This window comes from Eucalyptus grandis, chromosome 6 (assembly GCF_016545825.1).
Source record: "Eucalyptus grandis isolate ANBG69807.140 chromosome 6, ASM1654582v1, whole genome shotgun sequence".
Classification (NCBI taxonomy): Eukaryota; Viridiplantae; Streptophyta; class Magnoliopsida; order Myrtales; family Myrtaceae; genus Eucalyptus; species Eucalyptus grandis.
This window is the reverse complement of record NC_052617.1, coordinates 43,358,067-43,379,503: the sequence shown is the minus strand read 5'-3', so window position 1 is coordinate 43,379,503 and position 21,437 is coordinate 43,358,067. Positions and strand designations below refer to the sequence as shown.

General features: G+C 41.3%; 3 protein-coding genes across 9 annotated transcripts; 1 reads left to right on the top strand and 2 right to left on the bottom strand.

Annotated features, from left to right (window-relative positions):
- The first annotated feature begins 2,133 nt into the window (after positions 1–2,133).
- LOC104450048 (C2 domain-containing protein At1g53590) lies at positions 2,134–8,340 on the top strand. Of its 5 annotated transcripts, none has more exons than XM_039315272.1 (13): positions 2,134–2,266; positions 2,999–3,279; positions 3,472–3,546; positions 3,641–3,784; positions 4,270–4,365; positions 4,442–4,570; positions 5,248–5,400; positions 5,503–5,544; positions 5,711–5,762; positions 5,897–5,989; positions 6,089–6,272; positions 6,548–6,671; positions 7,011–8,340. In XM_039315272.1, the coding sequence occupies exons 2-13, from the start codon at positions 3,151–3,153 to the stop codon at positions 8,121–8,123; spliced, it is 2,334 nt and encodes a 777-aa protein (XP_039171206.1). In that variant the 5' UTR covers positions 2,134–2,266; positions 2,999–3,150; the 3' UTR covers positions 8,124–8,340. The 5 variants fall into 5 exon arrangements, with proteins under 5 accessions (XP_039171206.1, XP_039171204.1, XP_039171207.1 ...); XM_039315270.1 differs by lacking the exon at positions 2,134–2,266 and adding an exon at positions 2,341–2,486; XM_039315273.1 differs by lacking the exon at positions 2,134–2,266 and adding an exon at positions 2,344–2,486 and having other exon boundaries at positions 3,003–3,279.
- A 129-nt stretch (positions 8,341–8,469) lies between these two features.
- Positions 8,470–10,682, bottom strand: LOC104452049 (pentatricopeptide repeat-containing protein At3g14580, mitochondrial). Its single transcript, XM_010066582.3, has one exon. The coding sequence runs from the start codon at positions 10,551–10,553 to the stop codon at positions 9,360–9,362; it is 1,194 nt and encodes a 397-aa protein (XP_010064884.1). The 5' UTR covers positions 10,554–10,682; the 3' UTR covers positions 8,470–9,359.
- A 4,617-nt stretch (positions 10,683–15,299) lies between these two features.
- On the bottom strand, positions 15,300–20,745 carry LOC104450047 (pentatricopeptide repeat-containing protein At2g33680-like). Of its 3 annotated transcripts, XM_039315864.1 has the most exons (4): positions 17,772–20,745; positions 17,436–17,595; positions 17,224–17,285; positions 15,300–15,875 (listed from the first exon to the last, which is right to left on the bottom strand). In XM_039315864.1, exon 1 carries the CDS (start codon positions 20,676–20,678, stop codon positions 17,970–17,972), a length of 2,709 nt encoding a protein of 902 aa, XP_039171798.1. In that variant the 5' UTR covers positions 20,679–20,745; the 3' UTR covers positions 15,300–15,875; positions 17,224–17,285; positions 17,436–17,595; positions 17,772–17,969. The 3 variants fall into 3 exon arrangements, with proteins under 3 accessions (XP_039171798.1, XP_039171797.1, XP_039171799.1); XM_039315863.1 differs by having other exon boundaries at positions 15,300–17,285; XM_039315865.1 differs by lacking the exon at positions 17,224–17,285.
- Between the last annotated feature and the right edge of the window lie 692 nt (positions 20,746–21,437).

Sequence of the window (21,437 nt, the reverse complement as noted above, 5' to 3'; positions counted from 1 at the left end):
AAAAATACATAGTTGACTTGGAAGAGGCAACATTAACACAGGATCATCACTTACGAGTGTGAAATCAATTCATTTAATACGAAACTTACTTTGTTAATTTTATGTGAGAAACAAACAAAATGTGCGCGTGGAACAAACATTAAATTGAGGGGAAAAGTAAAAAAAAAAAAAATCATAAACATATTGCATTAGTACCAATTCGATCTTAAATTTTTCAATTTGACTAATTCAGTCTTAAACCTTTTAATATTTGTACCAATTCAGTCTATCTAACCAATTTTGGCCGGCTGACACTGACGTGGATGCCGACCGGTGGCCGAACGCTGATGTGACAATTTTTTTTTTTTTTTGAATTTCTTGAATTTTTTTTCCTTTTCTTTTCTCCCTTCTTTCTCCTCAGACTATTTCAGCATTGGCCGATGAGGGTCGCCGCCCTTCGCCCGACCTCTCCCAAGGCCATCAACAAGGAGGCTTCGCCCAGATCTGGGCAAGGCTAGCCTTGCTACGAGCGAAGGCGGCCTCTCCGCGGCTAATGAGGCCATGGCAGCCATTGTCAGGGTGGAGGTGAGGGCTTCCAGGCCGGAGGCTCACCAGTCACTGGGTGAAGGCCACTAAGCCCTCGCCAACCGCCAGTGAGCATCGCGGCCCTCACCCAAGGCCACGAGCGAGGCGGCTTCACCCCAATTTGGGTGAGGCTAGCCTCACCCTGGCCTTGCCGCGAGCGAAGGCGGCCATCACTAGACCAGCGTGTTGGCAATGGTCACCTTCACTCGCGGCCCTAGGCAAGGTTTGGTGAGGGCCACGACCCTCGTCGACAATTGGCGAGGGCTTAGTGGCCCTCACCCAGTGGCCAGCGAGCCTCCACCTTGGCGATGGCCACCATGGCCTCGCTAGTCGCGGCGAGGCCACCTTCGCCTGTAGCAAGGCTAGGGCGAGGTTGGCCTCGCCCATATCCGGGCAAAGTCTCCTCGCCAGTGGCAAGGAGGGCTTCACGGCCCTCGCCGGCCAACACCAGAATAGTCCAAGAAAGAAGAAGGGAGAAAAGAAAATGAAATAATTCAAAAAAATGTTTAAAAATTGCCACATTAGCGTTCGACCACCGGTTGGCATCCACGTCAACGTCGGCCGGCCAAAATTGACTAAATTGATTAAATTGGTATCAATATTAAAAGGTTTAGATTGAATTGATCCAATTGAAAAATTTAAGACTGAATTAGTACAAATATAATAGGTTTATAACTTTTTTTGGTACTTTCCCCTTAAATTGAGTGTACCGTGACATGACTCCGAATATGCCCAATCTATATTAAGATCAACATTGTCAGCGTACATAAATAAATACATCTATTGAAAGTATAAAAAAAAAAAAAAAAAAAGTAGTGAAAAAGTGGGAATTAGGCGGGCAAGAGTGGTGTCGCGAACGACTCTCCTTTATGTAATTAAATATATTAGCCAACCCAATCCACTTTTGTGTATTTAGCCGGCGTGACATGACAAATTTACTATTTTCTCGCACCCCCTTTGGGAAGAACGTAAGGACCGACCTTCCTTAGACATATTTCTAAGCAATCTGGGGTCATAATCATGGACGTGACTGCTGAGATCGACCGACTTTCAGTTCATGAACCGGAAATCTCGTGTGCCCATCTCCAATGTCCAATGTCAACTTCCGTCGGCCCCTTCCCCAAAAGTCTTTTCGGTATCGAAAGTCCAACGGAGGGACAGATTAGAAAATACTGTGTTTTTCTACCCCGTTCTTTACTTGTTCTCTCTTTCCATCTTCCTCCTCTTTCACTTTCTTTTGGGACTGAACACGTCATCCTATCCACTCCACTCTCACCCTTTTTTTTCTCTCTCTTTCCGGTCCCACTCGTGGGCCCGCACGGGGAGCCGCTGAGATCCTCCATCGGACGGACGACAGGGGGGCCTCGAGCGGCCCCCGCGAACAGATCCGACGGCCTGCGATGGCTCGATGAAATCGAATTTCTCCCGACACCAACTGCTCTTTCGATCGTTTCCCAGGTATAAAAAATTCTTGTTCACGCGCATAATCAACGGAGACCACGTATCCGACACGTCGTCGCCACGTGGCGTCCGGCGGCCAGTCAAACTCGCCGAGTCCCAGAACGTAGACTCTCTCTCTCTCTCCCCGCTTTGCTCTGTTTCGTTTCGTCCTCGAGGTGCTTCGTTGGCTGTCGCCTTCCTCTTGACATTTTCGCTTCGCGATCCCCATTCGTCTCGTCGCCCTGGCCCGCTTACTTCGTCTGTAAGTTGACAAGATGATATTTTCTTTTCCCCATTAGTTATCTGGGTAATATATTTGTAATAGGTATTTATGGTTGTGCGGAGTTTATTTCGGTAACTCCAGTTGATATTTCCACAAATGCCCACTGCCCATGTCTGCAATTCGCTCTCCGGTTCGATGGGCAGAATAAAGGCGAGTCCTTGATTTCGTTTCGCACCCGCTGTTTGACTCGATGATGATGGTATGCATGTGGTTTTGTTGCTTGATTCGTGGATCCTCTGTTTTTGTTCTGCTTTACGGATCGTTAATCTCGAATTGTGTGGCTTTATCTCGATCCCGTGGTGTTTAATTATGAAAAATAGAGAGAGTGCGTGCGGAGTTGTTGTGTGAGGATAAGTGCCCAAAAGAGTGGAAAGTTCTTCCAGGAAAGTGGTTTCGATCTGCTGGAAATAAATAAATAAATAAATAGTGGAAAATGTCAATATAAAAGCATCGACCCTTTTCGTCTTCTGTGATAATAAGACTCGCAGTTGCAGAATCCATTTGGCAGCGAGGAAGTCAGTTTTGAGTTCTTTATACAGGAAATCTGCCTGTCCACCCCCAAGCTTTCTCGACGAACGATTCTTCTGTATATATTTGGTTTTATCGCTTATTCGTTGACCCTTTGTTGTTGTTGTTGTTCTGTTTTGCCGGTCGTAAATCTCAAATTATGTGGCTTTAGTTTCGATCCCTGATCTTGTCTTTTAAATGCAGATAGAGAGAGCCCGTGCATAGTTGTTGTCCGAGGGTGTATTCTTAAGGAAAGTTCCATAAGGGTCCATCTCTGTGGACAGAATCAAGTGGTGTTTGGTATTGAGGATTTGGATTTGGATTTGGTGTGGTGAGATTGAAGAAGAAGAAGAAGAATGGTGGATGTAACACAGGCTTCAATGATGCACCATGTGTGCATTGTGCTGTTTGCTCTTTGGTTGCTTTCCAAATTCGATTGGTGCACGCCACTCGCCTACTTTGTCTCCTTCATCTATCTCTACCTGGTAAGGTTTCCAATTCCTTTATTTGTTTTGGTTTGAATTCGTGTTAGGCCTACCAAGGGCCAACTGTGAATCTTATCTGATTTCTGGTGCTTGAAATATCGAACAAGAAGAAGTGGCTAGTTATGGAATTGAAGAATTATTGTCTATGCATGTCCACGGGCTTACACCTGTGACGAATTTCTTCTTTGTAAGGTGCACGAGCATTTCATCATTAGGTTGCAAAAGAAAATGCAATTTGAGGAAAAGAGACAATCGAGCCAGAGAAGGGTATGCTTGCGAGTTGAATATTTCTTTTCTCTTTGTTTGGTGCATGGTCAGGTTCTTAGATTTATATGGCTTCGCTAACTTTTCTTCTGTCCAGGTTCTTACTGATTCTGAGACAGTTAGGTGGTTGAACTATGCTGTGGAGAAGATGTGGCCTGTCTGCATGGAGCAAATTACATCACAGAAGATTCTCCTTCCTATCATACCTTGGTTCTTGGAGAAGTACAAACCGTGGACTGCTGTATGAACGATCTCATACTTCATATTTTTTCCTTGTCAAAGTGATGCCGCTGTTGCTTTTGTTCGTATATCTGACATCGTGATGATTGTGAGTATGCCTTACAGAAATTTGTAGGCTAGAGGGTTGTTCACTATTCTTTGGGCTATTTGACAATGTTTGATTAACCACAGCATTGGATATGAAATGCTGCATGTACTATATACTGTCTTGTCTTACGTACTTTTTTACTCTGCATCTATTATTTTTTGAAGTTTTGAAGAGAGACCCATATCCAGGATAGATTTGCGTTGCATCAGGTAGGTCGAGTATGTCGCTATGATAGTATTGGAAGTAGAGAGTGGTGAGAAATAATTTAAGCTGTTGGTGATGGATTATTTTTGTTGGTTGCTCTATGTGCTGGAGTTTGCTATTCCAAAATTACCTATTCCCTCCATCTCCGTGTGTATGTTCTTCTTTGTCATGGCGAATGCTGGTTGTTTCTGCAGAAGAAAGCCTCAGTCCAGCATTTGTACATGGGAAGGAACCCACCTATATTTACAGACATGCGGGTTCTTCGTGAAAGCTCGGAAGCTGATCACTTGGTGAATATTTTAATTGTGGCATTTTTTTGAAAAATATTTTGCAGTATGGTCTGAGCAGAGTCTGAAATTTTCGCAGGTTTTAGAATTGGGAATGAATTTTCTCACTGCAGATGATATGAATGCGATACTTGATGTTCAACTGCGGAAAAGGTTGGGTGGAGTGAAGGCAAAGTTGCATCTGACCAGCATGCATGTGGAAGGAAAGGTACATAACGCGTGCATGAGTGTGAGATTCCTATTGTAGAGGTGTAAGATGATGAGATGAGTATCATCTTTTCTGTAGTCGACTTTGGACTATGTTCCAGTCCACTTGGTGCTCAGTTGTCTCGGGTAGACTTTTGGAGGATGAGATCAAGAAAAAAACACTTCTCCGATTTAGTTTGTGTTCCATTGTCTCTGGTAGAATAGCTAGGTTGGTTGGCTGTTAATTTAAGAAGGCAGGGTGGTGCTGATAATTTGTATCTGGAACTTATTAATGTGGTGGTATTGCTGTCTTTCTTTCACAGAAGTATACACATAGCTCAGTCTCAGGACAGCATATGCTTTAGCAAAGGGAGGTGGATTGGCTTCTTTGTCTTTTGAATCATAAGATTTTTGTTTTAAGAAACCTAGATTAAAGAAGCAGCTTTCAACTCTATATATTGTTCTTGTGAGCTCCTGCAACAGCAGTTTTTTTTAGGATTTTATTAACAAGTGCTCTGGGACACTTGTTCAACACCCAAATAACAACAAATTATTATTTTTAATGCACACACTGCCTCATGTTATGTGTAATCAATGCATCAGAGATCAACTTATTTCTTTATTAAGTACGATTAACTAGTGCCTCGGAGCAATTGTTAACAAAACCCTTATTTTAATTGTGCTGCTTCTCTCTCACAGGTCTTGATTGGAATAAAATTTATCCCTAGATGGCCTTTTCTTGGTCGTCTAAGGGTGTGCTTTGCTGAGCCACCATATTTCCAAATGACAGTGAAGCCTCTATTTACCCATGGGATTGATGTGACGGAACTTCCTGGTATAGATGGATGGCTAGTAAGTTAATCACATCTTATGGACGATGAGTTTCTCTCTTCTCCCTCTCCTGTATGCTCAAGTTGCTGTCTCTGATACTGAAAAATTTATATCTTCTTGTAGGATAATCTTCTATGTGTTGCATTTGAGGAGACCCTTGTTGAGGTAAAGTTCTTTATTGAGCTCCCTGTATCGTCATTGTCTTCTTCTTGGGGTGGGGCTGACACAAATTTAATGTGCAAAACCACCTCACTTTCCGATATATCTATTAGTCTCAGTTTAGAACAATTCAGTTATTAGGATTAAAACTTCAACATTTCTATCTTTGCAGCCCAATATGCTAGTTGTTGATGTAGAGAAATTTGCTGGTCCTCCTTCACAAGGTAATACATTTTAATTCCCCCCCACAAATAAAAAAAAAAAAAAAAGAAACATGCATATGTGCATCCGGTTGTTACTTCTCAGTATGCTTCCATTGTGCATTTGTGAAACTAAAAACCATGTAAATGAATGACAGAGAGTTGGTTCTCCATAGACGTGAAGGAACCCGTTGCTCATGCCAAAGTAGAAGTCATTGAAGGATCTGAAATGAAACCGTCGGATATGAATGGTTTGTCTTCAAAACTCTTTTGAGCCTCTGCTTTCTGCTCAATTTCTCATCACTAATATTTCATATCTTGCCATTTGCATTGCTTTGAATTATCCGCAGGTTTGGCTGATCCATATGTGAAAGGGCAGATGGGACCTTACAGATTCAAGACTAAGATACGGAGAAAGACATTGGCTCCGAAATGGCTAGAGGATTTCAGGATTCCTATCATAACGTGGGAGTCACCTAATATTTTGAATTTTGAAGTTCGTGACAAAGACCCTATTTTTGATGATGCCCTCGGGTTTGTTTTCAGACTCTAGAAGCTGCACTAGCTTTCTTTTATTCCTGCATGTTTGATTTTCTCTTTCCAAAGAATTTTTATAGTGTCTGTCTCTCTACCTGTTTCTTTTGTTGATTGTTCTTTCCCCATCGTTATCAAGCTATTAAATTTAACAATTTTAAAGCATTTCAACCTCTTTCGACAAACATGATACATAATGATGAACCACCTGGAAATATGGCACAGTGAGTATTTGCATGTCGGCTTTTTATTGACTTACATTATTTTATCTGCAGAATTTGTTCTATAAATATTAATGATCTCAGAGATGGACAGAGACACGATACATGGCTGCCTCTAGAGAATATTAAAATGGGAAGGCTGCATGTGGCAATAACTATTCTCGAAGGCAATGGAAAGGTAAGGTTCTTTAATTGTTCGTTGCTGAAAAAGGAGAATAGGAAGTAAGTTCCCAAGGGGTTGGTTCAGTGGTCAACATGCTTAATCTCATCGCTGAATGCTTGGGTCCAAGTCATGGCCATAGTATGTTGGTGATGGTAGCATATCTACGTCCAACAAGTAATCCCATCCGCTGAGGAAACCTAAGCTTCCCTCCACAACCCACCCCCCCCTTTCTCCCTTCAAACACACCCCCAAAAAGAAAAATGAACAATAGATAAATGGCAATAACTATGTTTTCTGGACAGCCATTTTCTTTTTGTGGTCTATTCGGCTGAACCACGATGTTGTCTGACACAGGAGGATGGGCATCAACCCAACGGTGAACAATCAACTAAGGAGACAAAAAGAGACTCTTTTGCAACTGATGCAACAAACAAAGATTCCTTCTCATCTGTGTCATCAGAGAAATCTTCAAAAGTGGTTGACAAATTTGAACCTATAGACGTTGATGGGCAGAAAGATACTGCACTGTGGATTCAACAACCAGGAAGTGAAGTTCTACAAACGTGGGAACCCAGAAAAGGGAAAAGTAGGCGTGTCGACACTGAGATTCAAAGGGAGCCAAATGATGCCTCCGGCTGCATCAGTCCAAACACAGATATATCGGTTTCAAATGGTGATGGGATCATTAATGAAAATGTGGATGATAAGCAATCATCCAACCCAATCCAGCGGGGTCTACGCAAGATTGGTTCACTGTTTCATAGAAATTCAAAAGTGGAACATCAGAATAGCATGTCTCGAGAAATTCTTCCATCTCCACATGCTAATCTTAGGTCGATCAACTCGAAGAAGAAAGCGGTAAAAGTTATTGTTGAACAAGACGCCATCGCTAGGCCTGCTTCTGCTAGGGCTACACAGGAAGGGGTCACAAATTCTGATGGGAGCGGCTGTGAAAGTCCGAGCAGAGGACATCATAAGAGAAACAAAGCCAAGGAAATTTGGAAGCAAGCAGAAAAATCGGCTCACACTGTCAAGCATGCACTTTCAAAGAAGGGTTCAAATAAATTTAAAGGCGATTCACCACCAGCTGTGGCGGCAGGAAGTGGATCTTCACAATCTGATTCTTCCGAAGATGACTCACTCTCGTCATCACTTAACCCTTCAATGGATGGAACAATTCGAATTGAGTCCCAACCAATATGTCTTGGTGATAGCTCAAATGAGAACAGAATTTCGGCAGATACAAGTGAGAACAGAATTTTGGCAGATACAAGTGATCAAACAGTGGATGTGAGGAATCTTTCAGAGGATACAAATGTCCAAGGTTCGGGGAGAACAGAAGGTGAGGAGACCACGAGCTTAAACGGGTCTATTGAGGGTAAATTGGTCGAGGTTGAGCCCGAAGCAGTCATTTCAGTTCCACTTCCAGAAGATAAAGTTTTGAGCTTGGATGAACATAAAGGATAAGCTGTTGGAACTTGCCTGCTCCAGTTTAGAACACTCTTTTTTGTTTCCTTTTCTTCCCTTTTATTCTGTACAGGCACAAAAGTAGTGACTAGGTTGTGGATGGCAAAAATCAGCGGCACCGTATGAGGCCAATGTCCTTTTACTAGGTGGTCTATATAGCATGTGAATTTGTAAAGGATTTTGGTTAAAGAATTCATTTGGATATTTAGCGCTTCAAGTGAATATGCTTTCATTCAACCCGAAAAAGCATATGTTTACATGGTCTCAGGTCCGCCTGATGTGAAGAGCTCCATTTTTAATTTCACTGGATGAATGATTAGACCTTGACGATTTTGTGTGCGGATGATAAAGCAAGAGGTTGGGATCTGGCAATTAAAAACCGAAAGTACAGCGGCAGTTCACGACATTAGCTATATCAATGTCTAAGATCTTTCTTTTGGAGTCTAAAAATTATGACCAGTTGCTTTAACGAAGTCACTGAAAGACTGCCTTCTTCCAAGTAATGGCTCTAGGAGATCAGCCAGTGAAGTTGGATCTTCTCGCGACCGGACAAAGAAATTGCGTAGCATTGTACCCCTCGCGGAGAAGAGGGAGAAGAGCCTCGGCTTTTTTGGACGTTTTCCAGCATCCGCAAGGCTTTCAGTTTTCCGACTTCCTTGAAGTTCCACCCAAGTACACTCCTAGATCCTTCCAACTGCTATGCTCAATCTCACAAGTTGATCACCATTCACAGTTGCAGGTTCTCATTTTGCCAACAAGTCTACGTCCACACGACTTTTCTTGAATTTCAACATCCTGCAAGGATGCTTGACATGGCACAGGCATTAGATGATACATCGGCTGAGGTCCTGGAGATTCAACAATTTTAACTCCTCTTCCAACAAGACCTGCAGCTTTCACCTGAGTCAAGATGCTTTTTGCCTTCTTGCTTCTTGCAGTTAGATAGCAAATAAACCATCAGACAATCACACTTGTTCATTGGAGCTTCCAAGATACATGTTTTTATATCCTGGCTAGCATCTGCAACCAGAAGTTGACATCTCATCATCCAGAGAAAGATGTTTGTCAATTGAACATTCTCAAGATAACTGTGTCAATGATACATTGCCAATTACAATCTTCCATATGCCAGTTAGCTTTCTCCTCTCGGAACTGCCTCCCTTAATTTTTATGTAGTCATTAGCACACTGATTAATCTTGGGGCTCATCTTTTCATCTGTCAATATACCATAGTTCCTAAGGAAAAAGTTTATCGTTTCCATTTTTTTCCTCTCCAAGTGAAGCGCTCTCTAGAAGCTTTTCAGGAAAAATGTCGTCAAGTGCATGTCGGGAGAACATGCTCTGAAGGATCTGTCTCCACATCCCCATCTTCGGGACAAAACCTTGCTCGATCATCCGTTTCAGAACCCAATCTACATCCCCTACTAACTTTTCCTTGCATAGACCTCCTATCACCGATTTATAAGAGACAAAACTGGGATTGATGCCAGTGGATATCATTTCAGCCATAAATTCCTTGGCCTCCACGAACCTGCCCTCATCAAGCAAACCATAAAGAACCTCCTGATAAGACCCTGCATTCGGTTGACACCCTTTGAGTTTCATCCTCTCTAGAAGCTCCATCGCCTCTTCAACTCTCTCTTGCTTCCGAAGCCCCGAGATCAAGATGTTGAAAGTGATTGTATCCGGGAAAATGCCTTCGTTTTCCATCCTATCAAGCAAAGCTTTTGCATCATCGACCTTTCCTCGCTCGCACAATCCGTGCATCAGCGTCGAAAACGTCTTCACATTCGGCCGACAGCGTTGCTTAGGAAATTCGTCGAGCATCTGGAACGCAGCTTCCAAACTCCCGTTCTTGCACAACCCTTTGATGAGAATATTCAAGCAACAAGCATCGACCTCGATGCCCAACCGTGGCCCACGCATATACACCTCATGCACCACATCAAACAGCTTCCACGACACGAGCAGATTCAACACGTAGTTAAAACACTTCACCGAAGGCCAGACGTCGTACTTAGGCATGTCGTAAAGGGTCTCTATCGCTCTGTTGATGCGGCCGGCCATGTTGCCATAAATCTTGATGACATTGTAGAAGAACTCGTCGGACAGCCTGCAAGGCCGCTCCTTTACGATCCGCCGCACGATGTCTTCAATGGGGTCGAACATCTCGGCTCGAGCGAGCCGGTTTATGGCCATGGTGAAGAGGGCTTCGTTGGGTTTGTAGTCCTTTCGCTTCTCGTACCGGTTCAGGGCCCGGATTATGGAGTTGGGGTCCCTTAGGATCTTGATGATCTTGATGATCTCGTTCGGCGCCAGCCAGTCTTTGTGGTCGAGCCTTTTGAGGTGATCGAGATCGACGGCAGAAGGGAGTGCAGAGAGCGGCTGGCGAAATCTTCTGCCGGAAGCGACGAGAGAGCGCGGATTCATCGTCGAGAGTGAAGTGATTGATCGGCGACAGGAACTAACGAACGAGAATCGGTGCCATCAAAGCTTTGTCCCTGCTCAAGCTTTTGAAGAAGGGAGAAATTCTGCGCGCGGACTCACGAAATAGAACTAAAATGTTTTAGCATAGATACAGCGCCGTTTTGATTTTTTTTTAGTTGTAAAAATAATACACATAAAATTAAAATTTATGAAATTCGAAGGTCACTAATTGGTATAAAAAAATAAAAGTTGACAAACGTGGTATGAAATATTATGATGCACATTAGCAATAGAAGTTTTTGTCTACTAAGTAATGTGTAAAAAAAAAAAAAATTGACATAATGTTTTTGTGCTCAAATGAAAAATATTTCCTCAATATAAATGAGTTACGATTAAATAGTAAAATAACGAAAAGAGAGAAGGAGGAGGAGGAGGAGGAGGAGGGTCAATAAAGCGCATGACAAAATTTCTGAAATAGAAATCAATTTCTGTCCAAAAATTGATTTCTCAATTTCTATTCCATGGACAAATTTCTCAACAAAGAAACGTGTTTAATAACGATTTAGAACTTATAATTCTAGAGTAAAAATTAGTTTGATAAGAGAATAAAATTTTTATTTCTAGGAGTGGCGACGGCTGACATTCGGTGGCCGGAGTCTAACGTCCGGCAATCGACTTATGGCGTTCGACGATCAACGGCATGTGGTCGGAGTTTGGCAACCAACGGCCAATGTTCAGAGTCTGGCGTCCGGCATCTAACGTCCGGAGGCCGGTGACCGGTGGCTAGCAGAGGGTGGCCAATGGTCGGAGTCCGGTGGCCGGCGACGGGTGGCCAATGGCCAAAGTCCGGCGACGGGTGGCCATGATCGACAATGATCGACAATTGGCAGCGGGTGGCCAACGGTCGAAGTCCGACAATCGACATTCGACAGTCGGTGGTGACCGACAAGCGGTTGGCGGTGGGCCTCCAGTGTCTAGTGGTTGGCGATGAGTGGCTAAAGAGCGACATGCATCCAACATCTAGCAGTCGATGATGAGTGGCTAGAGTCTGGTGGCTAATGGCTAGCATTTGGTGGCCGGCGATCGGTGGCGAGCGACTGATGGCCGAGGCTAGTGGCGGGCTGCCAGCAACCAACGGTGGGCATTCAACATCCCACGAGTAACGAGTGGGCAACAAGCGATGACGACAGTGAACGATAAAGAAAGTTTTGATTTCTCATTTTATTCCAGAAATAGAAAATCTAAAAAAATTAACTTCTGATTTCAACTTCAAATTTATTTCTAAAATAGAAATTTGTTCCAGAAATAGAAAAATGAAATTGCGTTACCAAACGGATTTCTATTTCAAACATGTTCCAAAAAATAGAAAAATAGAGAAATAGAGAAATAGAAATGTTATTATGCGCGCCTTAAATTAGTGCCCATATGTTTTACTATTTCTGTGAAAAAAAGTACCAAAACTTTTTTTTGCAATAAATGGAGTCCGCTTTTTGTAATATAAATTGTTAGGCGAAACAATTAGAAACAACACATGGGCTGCGATTGCTTTGTAGAGAAAGGTTTATCAAGAAAATATTTTCCTAAAAAAATTCACTTGTATCAATTGCACTAACTAATTAATCAAAAATATTTTATTATCAACAATAATTTTTAAAATATTTTTGTTAACGATAAATATATTTTTCATTCATTTATTTTAGTAATTATATAAACGATCATTTATACAAAAAAAAAACGATTTTCAAATAATTTATTTTTCACTGAACAAATACACGAATAAAGAAGACTTCGTTACAATATATTGATAAAGATACTCGGGTCAACATCCACTAAATTAAGTCGATGGCAGTTAAAAAATCATGTGATTCCTACAATTAATAATGAATTTTATTAACAAATAAAGAAAGTTATTACAATTCATTTGAAAAATCTTATTTTATGATAGTGAAAGACTGGTAGTCGAATCATAAATACTAAATTACTAATCAGTTCGTTCAAATCAATATGTTGACACTTGCAGAGTATAATATCAGTTAAGTATATATATTTTTTATTTTTGGCCAGAACTAGTTGAGTACATTTGAGCACTCATTTACATGTAGAGCAAATTAGAGATATTTCAAAATACGTAAAAGCAATTCGAAAGGCTTGATGAAGAATTATATTTTGCATTTAATTGAAATGTACACCCGAGTGCAAAAACAAAATCTACAATTAACAGGTCAGATGGACCTCTGAGCCGAGAAGAAAACCAAGAAAGAAAAAAAAGGGTCAAAAAGACCTTAATTACATCATCATTTCATCATAAGTATCTTGCCACAAAGAACCATAACCTTGCTCTTCAAGAGGAATTCCACAGTAAATCTGAGAATAGTCACTTATCACTCCAAATTCAACCATGTTATTCATTATCTCATCATCTTCATACCGGTCCATGTACCAATTCATGTCATCACTTGGCGAGGAAGGCACCATCTCCATATCAATCCAATCGAAATCCAAAGGCTCCATGGAATTACCCACGGTGTATCGTCCGCCATGTTCTTCGAAAGAATCACCGGTAGACTCGAGTTCTCCAACCAAATCACTACCGCTGACCATGTCCAGGTTAATCTCGGCTTCCAGAGAACGGATGACGTCATTCAATTGCTCGTCGTCGCGCTCTTCACCCTGTGGCGATTCCTCGAGCAAGGAGAGGAGTATATCTTTGCTAACGGACCCTGCAAGTTCATCATCAATCTTGGAAGTGGATGCCCAACTTTCACGTGCAACTGAAGAAGCCATTGGTGATCAAAGGATGTTATGACAATGAAGAAAATAGTAAGGATCAAGCTTAGACCAGAAGAAGAACTGCAAATGCAAATGCAGAGACTTGAAGAGTTATTGCAATGACCCTTTTGAGGGTAGGCAGGAGCTTATATAGGGAAGCCCTAAGGCAAATAAAGAAGACATCTCCACTTTGCTAGACAAGACCCACCCAAATCATGTGCACATGTGCAACTAGGAACATGTCATGGCTATACCTAATAAGCGTAATTATGGGGCAAGTTCGTAGGTTGTAAATTTAAGATTATGTATTATAATGAAACGGGTGACTTAATCTCCAATTATCTTAGCAAGGATGGGGTTTCCAAGCAGGCAAAGTCCACCATTAATGCAGATCTGACTCATAAAGGGCCCGACAAGAAAGCCGAAAACAACTATAAAAAAAAATGCAGATGGCTTGTATAGTAGAATGATCAGAAGACAAATAGAGAATGACTGGAGACACAAAGTGGATACGCCATCAACTCTGTAGTCTCGATATGGATGCAAATAATTATTCTCCATGCATAGTATGATTTCATCAACGCAGGGTTAAGAGAGAGATTGATTTGATTAAGGGTAATCTTGAAGGAACGAATATCTCTCAATAATTTGTTCGTGTTATTGATAGATTTCCCAGGATGGCATATGAATATATGATGATACTAAAGAGGTCGAGAATCTTGTATGATAACCTCCTTTTCTAAGACATTAAAGAAAATCTTGTCCTTAATTCTATCACAAATCTACTAATTCGGAATGAATACTTATACCCCTGACCCATTAAATCAATTCAAGAGGGTAAAATGGGACTTTCTTGTGGATGACTTCTCCTGCTTTGTCGAACGCACACGAGTTTGCCAATTAATCGCTGCAAAGTCGACATCGTCTCCTATTAAAAGGGACAAGTTGCTGTACTAAGGCTCAACCCTGTGTAAGATATGCGATATGTTGAATACCGTATACTCTACATAGAGATAACAAAGAATATGTCCACTGAGTTAATATTGTATGATGCATGCCCATATCGTATTGACAGATTTTGATGTATCTGCCTGTCAATTCATGGGAATGTGGAAAGTGGGGCCTTGAATATATGCTGCAAGCATGGAGAGCACCTTCTCGTGAGGTGCTAAACAAAAGATGCTTCCCATTAAAGACTAGAACAGAGCACCCAAGTGGCTCTTGATTGAAGAAAAGATTGTAGGCCACGATTCCCAAAATCTTTGACCGCCAGACCACCGGTATTGGTGCACATGGTGCCACCACGGATCTCATTAGCACCTTTCATTTTTTAATGACAAAGAAATCAATCAATTCATCGGTTAGTGTCCGGTCCACCACCGATGTAAAGAGCCTTGCATAGAACATGTCGGGTTTCTATTATATCGGATATGCTTCAAGACATTATAAGAGATTTCGATTGGTGGTGCTTCGTAGAGGATCAGATGTTGAATGAACCGACACCCATGTGACTCTGTTCTCGATGGACCAACCCGCAATACAACCCTGCTGGCCAAAAGACCTTGATGTATCTGGAGTCCATTGCTTATGCAAATGCATATCTTGTTGTCCTTGTCTCGAGGACTTTTACATTTATTCTCTATTTTTCACTTTCTTTTTCGAATATTTTCAGTGCGCGCTCTTTGATTCTTTCTTCTCCTTCTTCCTTTTTTAGTTTTAATAACTTAAAACTCTCAGTTGACACGTATATTCGCATCAAATACTTTCATATGTTTCAAAGTTCGAATAATGTTTCGACAGGAAAGTTAAAAAAAAATCTCTTTTGGACTTGCTAGGAATCAATGAGCGAACAGATTCCTGGAATTATGCCTCACCGCCTTGCAAATGAAAGAAATAGAGAGCTGACCATGGGGAGCCCTAGAGGAAGGAGTCAAGAAACCTACAGTGACCGCATAAAAGTCTCCAAATGATGAGATCTCATCAACCCTAAAGAACTCAATGGATATAAATCTTGTCTTGCCATAGAATATATGCGAATTGATAACACTCAGGAGAAGGATTGAGATAAATTACATATATTATTCGTTCCTAATCCATGTCATTATGTTATCCTAGACCCGCACCACACCCACCGGCTCCACCACCACCACCACTCCCAACGTCAATGCTGCGTTCCTCACCCACTTCAGTATCCTTGTTCGCACCACTTCCTTGACCATCAACGGCGGTTACAGAGGCTGTAGCCACCAAATCTGCAGCCACTCCAGCCAAAATCACCATTCCGCCATCTCTAGCATCACTGCTACTGCTATTCCCAACACCTTCTTTGGCATCAAAGTAGGTTGGCCAACGTTATAAAGTAGAGTCTCATTTCTCTTCACCTTGACAGCTTCAAGGGTCGGTTTGCTGGCATCTTTCCTTTTGGAGCTTCCACAGCAGAGACAAACCAGACTCCTTAGATTCACCATTGCAAAAAATGCTTGCTCAGTCAGATCACTTCAGCAGCATTCCATTCCCATCTCTCTCAGAGATTCCAAGTCAAGTCAAGATAGCAGTCTGGTCCATTCCATGAATGGTCAGCCACCATATTATTCACAAATTGTAAGATATGAATTGCAATATCGTAATGAACTAAGCCAAGGATGATGGAAATTCAATTTTTTACTCATTTACCTGCCCCTAGAAATTGAATAAAAAAAATCCAGAAACAGTTTCGTGAGGCTGAGTCTCATAAATTCCAACAGAGTAGTCATGAGTAACAAAGAGATGGCAATCCATCTAAGGCAGAATAGTGGTAATTGTTCACACTGTCCTATGGGCACAATGTTTGCCAAGTCCGATGTGAACAATCTCGAAAAGGTATCTAGACTGGTTATAGCAACGTTCTACACAAGTATGCACCAAACTTCAGTACTCAATTGAAGCCACAATTTTTCTTTTCAGATTTGGATAATTTTTCTTCTATTTTTACCATGTTTTCTGCTTCTTCTATTTTCATTTAACAGCTGAAAGGGAAACTCTGTGCACAATTATACTTTCGGATATGCCATTAAACATGCAAAATTCAGGTCTAGAAACGAAAGACAGATTTATTCATTTTCAACATTTTCCATACCCCAGACAGCATAAGGGAAAAGCCATATTAGAAATGTGAATCACAAAAATAACTTTTTCCCCATTTTTGCTAGGTGAACCAAAAAAGAAGTTAGCCAGGCAGAAATAACATTACGTCCTTCACTCTCCTGAAGGCCAACTCTGTAATTTCCAATTTAACCAACTCTAGAATAAAAAAAGTAGAAGTATCCGCAGCAAAAGCATATCGTGAGAAAAGTCAGTTCTGTAAATTTAATGCTGAAAAAAAGTATCAGAATGAAATGAGTGTGGATTGGGGAGCAAGGGAAAAAGATCTGCACAGTCCAAAATCTCAATTCCAGTGAAAAAGCTTAACCAGGACTTAAGAATTATATCAGAACCCCGTAAGATTTAACCCTCAGATCAAGCTCCATTGCAACCACATGGGCCACTGCATATAATGCAAACACACATCATATATGATTATGCCTTTTGGTGCGTAAGAAGCACAATACCATGAAAAGAAGAAAAACAACTAGCACATGCATTCCTTCTGTTCCGAGGCCATAGTGTCCCTTCAAATCAATAGGACAAACATATTTTGGAAAATGTTCAGCAGGACAGAATCAGATGTCCAGTTGATGAAAAGTCATGCATACATGTCCTGGAAGCTCAGCACAGCAATAGTTTGCTGCACCAGGAGACATCCAGAGACAGTAAGCCATCATAAGTACCTGTAATCATCATCATCTTCTACTCTGCTCATCCAAAGTAATTGTTCCAATTTCTCATTAAAAACTTCTCAATTTAAATCATAAAACAGGCAACCTACCTATTACAGAATGAAGAGTCTCAGATGAGTAAGGCTAACATCAAATATAGCCACATGACCACCTGCAGCACAAGCTGGGCAGTCTTAGGCACAAGATCAGCCAGAAATCATCATCATGGCCCTCCATTTGACCAAACAGCTGATATAAATAAATAAGCCTAATGGATTCTAAATCTTTTAATGAAGCATAGTGAAACGAATTTATGGCTTACCTCATTTCTTCATGATATCAAATTTCTAGAAGCTCTCATATCATCCTTCTCAGTACCCCACTGACGGTACCATTTTGTTACAAATGCAACTGGAACAACTCTGAGTTGAGCACCATCAAGTGGCTAACTTTGGCTAATACCCCTGGGACTGACCGATAACCTACAGTTACAAGTCAACACCATCAGTGATAACACAGCTTTCAGATACAGAAAAACAATGGAATGGGAATTGACAGATAAAAAAGGAAATGCATAAATGGTTCAGTCTCTTAACTGCTGTCCAGAAATACAAGTAAATATCAGGTACAAAAAAATCATATCTGAGAAACTCCTTACCAGAACACCTCATGGTTAATAGCTGCCACTTGTACTGTAGCTTTCAAGTGCAGTCAGGAGTGCATCATCCCTCAACAGCATTTTTTGCCATAGTTTCCATTACATTGAATTAGCAAATGCATCTCTCAAGTGCAATCATCTGCATAACATCACAAAGTTGTTCTCAGAGAGAACTGAGGATCAACAGATTAATAGAGATCACTGTGCCACTTGGACCCAACTGCTTCCAGGTTGCCTTCGAGGATGAACTTCTTTCAGTCTTCCTCTAAATTCTGCAACATCCTCCCAAAGTGAAGCTGACGCATAGATGTTAGACAACAGGAGATAATTTAAAGGTCTGTTAGGCTCTAACTTGCTTAGCCTCAGGGCAATTTTATTTGCTGTTTCAACATTCCCATGTTTACTGCACGTGTTCAATAATGTCTTCCACAGAAGAGGTCTCCAATTTGATGGAACTTCATTTATGAGATTCTCTGCCTCATCCAAAAGTTCAGCTCGACCCAGGAGATCAATCATGCAGGCATAGTGACTTACTGTTTTCTCTGAATTATATTGATTTCTGAGAGACTCAAAAACAAGCCAACCTTCTTTCACAAGCCCAGCATGACTACATGCATTCAAGACCCCAACAAAGGTGATTGCATCTGGTTGTAACCCTGCTCTCTTCATCTTATTAAACAGCGCAAAGGCCTCTCTACCTTGGCCATGTCGCGCATATCCAGACACCATAGTTGTGTAAGAAACCAAATTATGGCATTCCATCTCGTCAAAAACCTTACATGCATTTTCCAGACTTCCACACTTGCTATACATATCAATAGTTGAGGATGCAACATGCACATGAGACATAAAACCAGTTCTGATAATGCAGGCATGAAAGAGTATACCCAACTCTAGTGCAGACAAGCCAGCACAAGCAGAGAGACAACTGGATAATATAGAATCATCCACCAAGTACTCGGGTGAGATTAGAAATTCAGAGAAAAGTTTTAGAGCTTGATCATAGTGCCCATTTTGAGTGCATGCGGTAATCATGGTACTCCAGGAGACCAAATCTCGCTTTATCATAGATGAGAACACAATAAAAGCATCCTGAATTCCGAATTTAAAGGCTGAATACATATTGATCAACGCACTTCTAATAAAGAGATGAGACTCAAATCCAACTTTTATAATGTAACCGTGGATTTGTTTTCCTGTAACCAGTGCTTCTGTCTGTGTGCAAGCCTGAAGGACATTCACAAGAGTAAACTGGCTAGGTTTTACAGAAGTTGAAGTACAAACCAAGTCACAAAACATTCTCAAAGTTTCTTGATACCAGCCTACTTCATTGCAACCTGACATTAAGACTGTCCATGAAAACTCATTGTGCATTTGCATTTCTCCAAACACCAGTTTTGCATAATCAATGGCTCCACATTTAGCATACATGTCGATAAGGGCATTTTCTAAGTACATTCTATAGTCGTCATCACCAACATTTTTGACAACATGACAATGTATCGATCTTCCTTCTTTAAACAACTGGAGATCTCCACAAAGTCGAAGTATGGCACTAATCATAGAATGACTTGGTGCAAGACCTCGACTCTTAACCTCATAGAACAAATCCAGAGCCATCTGACAGTAATGATTGTGAACTAAATTGCTAATCATCACACTAAAGCATATCTCATTTCTACTGTTGACATCAAGGAAGCATTTGTAAGCTTCAGAAACCATTCCCATGCCTCCATACATCTCTATAATAGCACTACCCAGAAATGAATCTAATTTGAAGCCATATTTAACCAGAGAGCAATGTAGCTGCTTACCGAGAGCTGCACTATTCACATTTGAGCACAAACTAAAAACACTGGCTAGTGTATATATGTCAGGTTTATTACCTTCGGCAAGAAACGAGATATAGCAGTTAAGGCCTTTTTCAGCATCTCCACTCTGATGAAACCCAGCCAGTAGAGTACAGCAAACCACATTATCTTTCTCTTCTAGATTTTGGAATATTCCCAGAGCATCGTCCAGGAATCCCAGTTTTGAGTAAGAATCAACCACAGCTCCACCTACAATAACATCATTTTCTAAACCAACTTTAACAATTTGGCCATGAAACAATCTTGCCAAGCCAACATCCAATGTGTCGGTCGCTAGCTTTGCAAGGATCGCGTAAGTCAAATGATTGGGCTGTACATCACACTGCATCATCTGATAAAATAACTGAATAGCCTCCTCTATATAGTTGTTCTGTACATAATTATCAAGCAGAGTATTCCATAAGGCTTCAGATCTTTTGCCTAAAGGAATGCTGTCAAACATCATACGACTGGTCCTCAAGTCTCCCCTTTCAATATAGAGGCCAAGAACAGAAGTACTGCAGAACCCATCAGACTCAAACCCACATTTGAGTAACTGTGCATGGATGAGCATTCCCATCGTGAAATCACGAGCAAGTCTACACGCCTTAAGCGCCACGGGGAAACCAAATTCATTCGGCCTCACACCCGTCCGGCACATAAGAGCGTACAACCGCAAAGCAAGCTCGTACTGGCCGTTGCTCACGTACGAAGAAATCATGCCGGTCCAAGACACCAAACTGCGTTCACGCATTTCGTCAAACAGGAAGCGGGCACTCGCGAGATCGCCGCAGAGGGAGTAAAACCTCATCACATTGTTCTGCACGAACACTTCCCGATCCAACCCAGCTTTCACGACGACCGAGTGAAGCGACCTGCCGGGGTTCAGCGCCCTGGTGTCGCCAAGATGTTGCAAGAGGGACACGCATTCCGGAACGTCGAGCTTCCCACTCTCGGGCGTCGCGGAGAAATTCCTGAGCCGCCTTCGAAGCAGCAGAGACAGAGGCGTTGTCGTCGTGCGAAGCGTCACTGAGGAGTGACGGCGTAAAAATGTCATCTTGGCGACTATTCATCTGCTAATGGCGGCTTTTGAACGGCCGTGTTTGCAATGGCAAGAGGAAAGAAAGAGCCGCCCCACACATACCCACCCACAAGTTCCCTTTCTAGGCGCCTCCAGGGTTTAGGCAAGGCCAATTTCGTAATAATTAGGAAATTTCAACCTTTGTTACCCACCTAAAAAAAAAAAAAATTGTTCAATCGGTCAAACGAGTAGCTTCGGGTTTAATTATAAATGATCTGGCCTAAGTTAAGTTGATCCATTAACCTATTTATGACTCATTTATTAGTAAAGAACATTTCTTGACTCATGTTCAACTTGAATCATATCATTAAACACACTTCCACATTTAATTAAATTTTGGACAATTTGTTTCTTATTATTTTGAAAAAAGTTATATTACTAAAATACTTTCGTACAATGCAAATTTAATTGATTTTTTTTTTTATTTCTTTCTTTCTTTCTATCCTTTTCTAGCCATTAGGTAAGGGCCATGGCTCTCACCTGTGACTGTGACTGCCAAGGGCTTTACAACCCTCGTCGGCAAGATTTGACCGGCCACCCTTGTCGAACTTCACAAAAATAAAGGGAAAAGAAAGAAAGAAAGAAAATAAAAAATTATCAAAATTGGCCTGACATATTTTCATATGTGAGACTTAACCTGAAAAGATAGAAGCCTATTAAATGGTTTAAGTTTTAAATTCGGTTGTGAAAGGCTTTATAATCAATGATATTTATATTTGTGCCCCATTAATCAAA